The 8,638-nt window shown below is 40.4% G+C and overlaps 1 protein-coding gene across 1 annotated transcript; it reads left to right on the forward strand.

The window, feature by feature from the left end:
* The first annotated feature begins 1,305 nt into the window (after nt 1–1,305).
* dnajb1a (DnaJ heat shock protein family (Hsp40) member B1a) lies at nt 1,306–7,355 on the forward strand. Its single transcript, XM_007229011.4, has 3 exons — nt 1,306–1,903; nt 3,346–3,929; nt 4,944–7,355. The coding sequence occupies exons 1-3, from the start codon at nt 1,690–1,692 to the stop codon at nt 5,172–5,174; spliced, it is 1,029 nt and encodes a 342-aa protein (XP_007229073.2). The 5' UTR covers nt 1,306–1,689; the 3' UTR covers nt 5,175–7,355.
* Nucleotides 7,356–8,638: the final 1,283 nt, after the last annotated feature.

The raw sequence follows: 8,638 nt of genomic DNA on the forward strand, positions 1-8,638 counted from the left end.
CTTAGACAGAGATAAGGCTGAAACAACCTTTAAACGAGTAAAGTAGACCCAGGCCTTACCTCACACTGCCGCATTGTGCTGAAGGCTGGTTCCTCTGTGTCAGTACTGAGCTGAAGATGTGTCTCTTCTAAAGTGAGTGGATGGAACCAGCCCAGATTTGCTGTGGCTACTTGACCCCTCTCAAGTGCGACCTCAGAGTGACCACGGTTTGCTGACCGTGCATCTGGGAACTAAGCTTAGAGCTCTGTTTATCCATCTCCTGGTCTATATAGATGCTATAAGACACACAGTGATGCACGCTGCACCTGTCTGAGAACGGCATGAGGAGAATTTCACACCATTACTTGCCCATTACTTCCCCTTAAACCATTCGTGCCCTCAGGAGCAGAGACGGCTATAACTCAGATTGAAACAACTGACTGACAATAAAACTTTAAAAACTATACTTTACATCCTTACTATGCTGGAATGATTTCTATTGCTTTATGGACTTAGAGACTGCTACCTTTAGGATAATATATTTATTTTATTTTTTTTTATATTTTTTATCAGACATTTACAGAAAATACATTTTACAACCTCAGGCATGATCACAATTTGGCTGTCAAACTGTTTATTATTATGCACACATAAGACATTTATCAATGTTGAGGTTAAATTCAAGGGCATTTGATCGATATGTCTACATAGACCATTAGTCTATAGAGGCACATTAACCTAATATATATATGTAATATTTATCCTGCGCTCAAACGAAAGTTTTGCGGGTTTTTCTTCACCAAATTGGGCTAAAAATCCAGTTGTGGGTGAAAACTCAAGGGTGGTGGGGTACTTTTTTGGGCTACTCTTAAAAATTACCCCTGCCGCCAAAAAACAAAACCTGGATGTTGCCTTGGATGTTACAGACTCAGAAGCAAAAAACTGAAGCAGAAGCAAACGAGAGATTCCAGAAGAAAAAGTATTTACCAGAAAAATCCAAAAAAAGTCACAGAAAATTCACAAAAACACAAAAATAAAAGCAGTGACTGACAAAATCCAAACTAAAATAATTTTAAAATAACTGCAAAGGAATATAAAGTAACCAAGTATATATAAAAAATATATTTTTGTATATCTGCTATAGATTTTTTCTCTTTTGAATTTGCAACTACATTTTTTCCTTTTGATTCTTAAAAAATTAATTGCTGATTTTATTTTTGTGTAAAGCGTTTTCACAAAATTCACTCCTTACTTCTCCCGTAGCCACCAGCAGTGTTCGCTCCGGGTCGGTAGAGGCGCTGTGGGAGTGAGGCCGGAGCTCGGTGGAGGGGGGGCGTTACAGAAGAACATCGGTCCTTCTCGAACTTTCTGAGGGTAGAGTATCGGGCAGAGACACGGAGACAGGAGGGAAGTTTAGTTATATTCCTGTGTTTAACGCTCCCCGGACTTACTGTGTGTGTGTGTGGAGTGTGTGGGGTGTGTGGGGAATGCGGAGGGCTGGTGGGAGAGGAGTACGCCGCGTAAGCCGGGTGTGGGTGAGCGGGGAGCGGGTACTGGAAGCTGCAGGACTCGGTGTAATTACAAGGGTATTCGTGCAGGTGGAGGAATGTTAACTAAAGCTAACCGGTTTGGTGATAAATGCGTGTTCTGAGCGGGTTCAGGGCGGATTAGGCGGCTGGGGTTCAGTGTGGGTGGTGCTTGGAAGGGCTGATGATGGGGAAAGACTACTACAAGATCCTGGGCATCCAGAAAGGAGCTTCAGAGGAGGAGATTAAGAAAGCGTACCGAAAACAGGCTCTCCGGTTTCACCCCGACAAAAACAAAGCCCCGGGGGCAGAGGACAAGTTTAAGGAGATCGCAGAGGCTTACGACGTGCTGAGCGACTCCAAGAAGAAGGAGATTTATGACCGATACGGAGAGGAGGGTGAGTGGATAACATAGCTAACATAGCTAGCTGGCTAATCTACTGGTATGCAACCGCCCCAATCACCAGCCACAGCCTTCAGTAGCGCTGTCATTAATGTCAGATTCACACTGCATGATTTAGGCTCAGTTTTTTCTTTATTTCCCCTAAAAATTCTCCTCGGAGGCAAATCTGGTATCTCTGGGTGCTCTTACTGTCCTGTAGTGTCGCTGACTGATCTCAGACCAGTCGGAGACGCCTCGCAAATATTTGGTATGCTAGATATCGGACCCAGTCGGTGACTGGGAGTCAGGAGCAGCGGATACATACAGCCAGTAGACAGTAGAAAGAGATAACTACAGGTCCAAAACACATTTTACGCATGACCAGAGCTGTCTATAGAGGGTCTGACCACTTTCTCTTTTTCTGTTATATCACTATTAAACTCTAGAGGGAGCCCGCGAGTGAGTCCTATATGAACTTAATTAAAATATTAATTATTTACTTGTTCTAAGTATTCCTTTAATTTTAGAAAGTATAATAAAGTATTTTACTAAAAAAGCAAAGAAAGCATGCCTGTATATTTCCATTTTTCAGAACATTAAGTTCTGTGTTGAGGAGATTTTAGTATAAAAGTGATCAGATATTTATAAATTCTAATTCATGCTGGACTCACTGCGAGTGTGTATTCTCCTCTATAGAGATTCTCTGGCATGGCATCACTAGTTTTTGTGTGCTTTTAGTTCTAAGTCCTACATGTAAAATACCTAAAAATAACAAACACCCATTATATTTAAACCACTGGCACCAAAAATGAGTAAACTCATAAGTGAAAATGACCAAATTGTGCCCAATATGTTGTGACATTTTCACTCTTACACGATGACCAGGGATGTTGGACACCTTTTCCTATATATTACTCATTACTCATAAAATATTACTCATTTGCCAGTTTGATTTTCCCGTGAATCATCATGGTGTGCAGTGAAACACTGATTTTTATAAACTGGCATCAGTTTTATTTGATATATTTTATATATTAGTGTTATACTGAGTAAAAACAAAACAGTAAGAGCCTAAAACCTTTGCACTGTATTGTATACAGATCTGCTTAGTCCTCCAATTGGAAAAGATCCCTATCTAGTGTAAATAGGCTAAAGTCCAAATATATATACTTTGAGCTTTGATACTGCAAATGCTGTAGTTAGTGCTGATACATACAGTCTAAGACTCAACTGCTACATACATGCAGATATGTATTATGCCTTGATTCTTAATAAAATATCGATATCTGCAGAAATTGCACATCTGATTGCAGGATTAGTGTTTATTTAGGTGGGGGGGGGGGGTCCGTTATTTCCTATATAGGTCAATGTGTTACATTTCTAAATTACTTGTTAATTTTTTCATGCATTTTTTTAGATGTTGATGCAGACAGAAATTTGTTCTTTTTAATTCTGCAGGACTTAAAGGCCACTCTGGAGGGGGCGGCAGTGCTAATGGCCCCAGCTACACGTTCCATGGAGACCCACATGCCATGTTTGCGGAGTTCTTCGGTGGCCGCAGTCCGTTTGACCAGTTCTTTGCCCATGGTGGGGACGACGACATGGACGTTGAAGACCCTTTTGCCGCTTTTGGCATGGGGGGCATGGGCGGAATGGGGGGCATGGGTGGCTTCCCCAGGTCCTTTAAGTCTCGGGTAGGAGGTGGCCACGGATGCCGTGAGAAGAAGAAAGACCCTCCAGTCATCCACGAGCTCAAAGTGAGCCTGGAGGAAGTGTACTCTGGCTGCACCAAGAAAATGAAGATTTCCCGCAAGCGACTGAACACGGACGGCTGCTCCATGCGAAACGAAGACAAGATTCTGACGGTGGACATCAAGCGTGGCTGGAAGGAGGGGACCAAGATCACCTTCCCTAGAGAGGGCGACGAGACCCCAACCAACATCCCGGCTGACATCGTGTTTGTGGTCAAAGACAAGTCGCACCCGGTCTTCCGCAGAGACGGCTCTGATATCATCTACACTGCGAGGATATCCCTTAGAGATGTAAGTGTCTTGTTTTCTAAGATGGATTAAGTTACTTTAAGCACTTGTTATCAGTGATAATCACTTAGTCACTTGTGCGTAAGCTGCTTAACAGCTTGTGTGTAGCAATATTCTTGCATTTTGGGAAAATTTTATTATTATGGTTTAATTAGACACACCTTTTTTACATCTGCGATAATATTTGCATTTTTTTGTGAAAAAGACCAGAGTACAAGACATTAAGGATTACTCCAGCTTGAAAGTGTGTGATTTGGTTTAAATGTATCATAATATATCAGAACATTTATTGACTCAATATATCACATTTTTTTTCTGACATACTAGTGTATCTCAAAAAATGAGAATATCATTGAAAAGTTACTTTATTTCAGTAACTCTGTTCAAAATGTGAAACTCATATATTATATAGATATATTATACACAGTGATCTATTTTAAGTGTTTATTTCTTTGATTGTTAATAATTATGGCTTAAAAGCAATGACAACCCAAAAATCAGTGTCTCAAAAATTTGACCAATCAGTACATTTGTCAGTGTGGGTAGTGTGCCAAATCCTGCTGGAAAATGAAATCCACATCTCCATAAAAATTGTCAGCAGAGGGAAGCAGGAAGTACTGTACTGCACTGATAATAAAACACAGTGGATCAACACCAGCAGATGCCATGTCTCTCCAAACCATCACTGATCATCAGTAAATTTTACATTACATTTGGAAATCAAAGGAGGGGAGAGTCTGGAGTAAAAGTGGAGAGACACACAGTTCAAGCTGCTTGAGGTCTAGTGAAAAGTTTCCACAATCAGTAATGGTTTGGAGAGACATGTCATCTGCTGTTGTTGATCCACTGTGTTATATCAAGTCCAAAGTCATGTCAATTCCAGTGCAAAATCTTAGTCTAGATCTCTGAAAGAATGAACACTCGCATCATCCTTAATCACTTGTGCTTTATTTGTGTGCTGGTGAATTTTCAAACGCATTATTATTTATTAATATTGCTGTTTCCCGCTCTCTCCAGGCACTCTGTGGCTGCACGATCAACGCTCCCACGCTAGATGGCAGGTCCATTACTGTGACGTCTCGTGACGTCATCAAGCCGGGCATGAAGAAGAGGATCGTGGGAGAAGGACTGCCCCTGTCCAAATGTCCAGATAAGAGAGGGGACATGGTGCTGGAGTTTCTGGTGAAGTTTCCGGAAAAGCTGACCCAGAACACTTGCGAAGCTCTGATGCAAATCCTCCCACCCTGATCAGGGATGGACCGGTCTGGAGGAAACGGTCCAGCCTGCTTCAGCGCACACGCTGATGTTCAGTAGCATCGGGAGGAGGTGGATTAAAAAAAAAAAAATCAGCCTACATAGCCCACATTTTTTAAAATCATTTCCTAAGTATTATTTATAAACCCATTACCTATGTTCAGTGCATCACTGTGAAACCTTTTAAAACTAACACAATTACAGTGAAGCCTCAAGACCAACAGTATGCAAGGTATGCATGATACCTCAGAGTTGAAGAGGTGAAGCTACCTGCTTTCTGTTGCGTATTATTCCTGCAGGACAACGGAGAATTCTTGTCTTAAAGGAGAATTCCACTGAAGTTTTATTATTTTTTTATTTGAGAGGAGATGTCAGAGTCCTGTCAAAGTGGGTTTGAAAAGGTGTGAAAAGGTTCATTGTACAGAAAGTCAACGAAGAAAGATAGCTTTCAGCATTAATATAGCCATTTACTGTCTGAAACCACCAGCAAATCTACTGGTACACTGGTCCTGCACAAGTCTTCTGTATATGTGAGTTGTATATGTGATGTTGCACATACCTCCTCTGATAGATACATCCAACATCTTTTTTTTTTTTTGTTCTCTTTGAACTGCTACCAATGGGCACAAGGAAGGTGCCAGTTCCCCAGCTCTGATGCTGGGGATGGATGTCTTTGCCAGACAAGTGGTTGGTTGAGTTTATAGACAGACTGCAGCGGCCTGTGACTGCCCGCATTGCAATGGGAATGACGTGGAGAGAGAGCGCCACCTGAGGGTGCTCACCCAGAGAGGGCATGGGCAAAGGGGTGCTCTAACTGTACTGGTGCTCCCTGGAGAGCTTTGGTAAGAGCATGGGAGCTGGGAGAGCCTGAGCAGCTGTGCTCTCTTGGGCACAAAGCAGCATTAACTGTGTAATTCACGGGGATTCGCTCCAGTCACCATCACTGTGAACAATTCTGACTTGGACAGACTCTTCAGAAACATGCAGTTCACACCACCACATCACACGAAATGGCTTTGTTTATATCTTGCAGGTTTAATTAAGCAGTGATTTTGGAAATTGGTGGAATTTCCTTTAAAAAGATAAGCGATCATTGAAGAGATGACATAAAATCACATTATCACATTTAGTTCCCTGAAGAACTTCAGCGCTTTTAGTTCATGGAATTTATGTTGAGAAGTTTTTTAGGGAGACAAAGTTTTTATAATTTAATTTATTTTTTTTTCTTTTCCCAATGCATCGCCGTTCAGAAATCTTTTCTGCATCTTTACATTGAAGATTATTTTTATTATTATTTTTTTTTACATAGATTTTTATTTTCATTTTACTTTCTTTCCTGTCTGGGGCTAAGCTTATTTATCTTTCCATATCAGATAGACCGAACTACTTCAGAGTTTCTTTTTCTATATACCTCGTTCCCTTGTGTTCTGTGTTCTCCATGGAAGCTAGAAAGAGTGAAGAGATCTGAGACGCAGTCATTGGAAGAAAAGGCAGACTTTCTTTTACTTGTGTTCGCTCCAGGAATTCCACACAGGCCTTGTGCATTTTCTCGCAGTGCTTCCAAAACTGGCCCTTCCTGTATTGCAGCCTGTGCAATTTCTGTACCTCAGGTAGGTTGAAACATGTCTGAATGTAGCTTTTAGCTACTCTGGGACGGTCTACACATAACCACTGGGTTCCTGGTTGATTTTATATGTTCGTTTTTGCATTGTATAGTCGCAAATCATGGCTCGAGTCATTTGGAAGCCCAGTAAAATGGAGTAGTCCACTGTTTTTCAACCTGATGTCTATTGAAAGTAATTTTAGTTATCACAAATTATAAACTTCCTACACTTAAATACACCAAATAGCATGTTGCCTATAGACGTCACACTATAGATAAGAATCATTAATAGATCAGTTATAACAGAATCAGTGCACTTTACAATTTTTCCACTTCTTTATTCAGACTAATATGTGGAAATTGTTGTCCTTGGACACTAGGTTAAAAAACACTGGACTTAAGCTTTAAATGTAAAGGTTGATAAAGAAGTTTGTGTTGTCCATTGAGAGGGAAAAATACCCCTCTCATTACCCCAAGACAACTTTCACTTACTTAGGGCAAAAGCGAACTGGGATAAAGGCTTAGCGATAAGCGTGTATATTTGAACATTAAATAAATTAATCACTTCTTAATGTCTTGTGTTGATTGTGTACCATTTGCATATCCTCAACTCATCATCAATGTGATTATTATTTTAAAACAATGATTTCAGTTTTTTGAGTCAAACAGCTGAAGCTTGATTGGGAGAAGATGCTTTAGAAACATATTTTTAAATCACTAGTAAAACATGATTTTTCTGGCTTGTGGCCAATGCGCTTGCACAGATCTCCACAATAAATCTCTTTCCTGCTAACCTTCCCTGCTCTCTGCGCAACGAGCAAGCTGATTGTCTTTTTTTTTTTGTTGAAGGGTGAGACCTAATCCGTAAGCAGGCGGCATGCTGAGCATTACAAGAACTTATGCTATCCTTAGGGTCATTTTTCAAGTGTAAAAGCTAGTCCAGGTGATGTTTATGCTATGAGACCTATGACCTATCAGCTACACGAATGTGTTTAAAAATGTCTGCTTATAAATACAACCGCATTACTTTAACCTGTTAGCATACTAGTTAGCCTGGCTACAGCTAGCAAGAACTAAAAAAACATTGATACACCACACTCTTAAATTGATGCTAGCAGCCTACAGCCAGATAGTTACAAAACAGTTACCAAGCTTTGGCCGTTTTTTCCACTACAGGGCTGAATGGGTCCGCATTGTTGGAGAATTAGCAATGCCAGTGAGCGGGGTGATCCAACATCGCTAACGTTGCATTAGCAATATGGCACTATATTGCTAATCTGAATCTGGCTCGAGGCTGGTAGCTTCATAAAAACAGATTTTCTGTTTTGTACACTTTCTGGTCCTGAATAAGCAACACTGCAAATGTAAACAGAACCTGTAACCAGGCTAACAGGTTCAAACCTGCACAGAGAGCTTTTTTCAACATAAAGAACTCTGGTTCATTAGAAGCAGTTTGACATTTAACATGGAATTTATGTTTTGAAAAAGTGACACTTAATTATTTGTAGTCTGTCCTTCAAAAAAAAATGACTTTGTGTGGTTTATTCTAACCACAATATAATTTACACACTGAAATGACATACGTAGCACAGTGATTTAAACTGACACAAAGGGTGTAACCTCTTCTCTAAAACTCTAAACACATTTTTTCTGCTTTTCACACATTTTACAATTAAAAATGGCACTTTTTAAATGCAATAAACTCAGTTGTCTGCATGAGAAACAGCAATCTGGTATAAAGTCACCAAAGGTAAACTGCTTTTTACAAAAACAATGGAAGATGCTACAAAAAGGGACGGAGGGAAAGGGAGAATGAGAGATAGAACAGTAAGAGGGGGAGAATGAGAGATAGAAG

The sequence above is a fragment of the Astyanax mexicanus genome, chromosome 3 (assembly GCF_023375975.1).
Source record: "Astyanax mexicanus isolate ESR-SI-001 chromosome 3, AstMex3_surface, whole genome shotgun sequence".
Lineage (NCBI taxonomy): Eukaryota > Metazoa > Chordata > Actinopteri > Characiformes > Acestrorhamphidae > Astyanax > Astyanax mexicanus.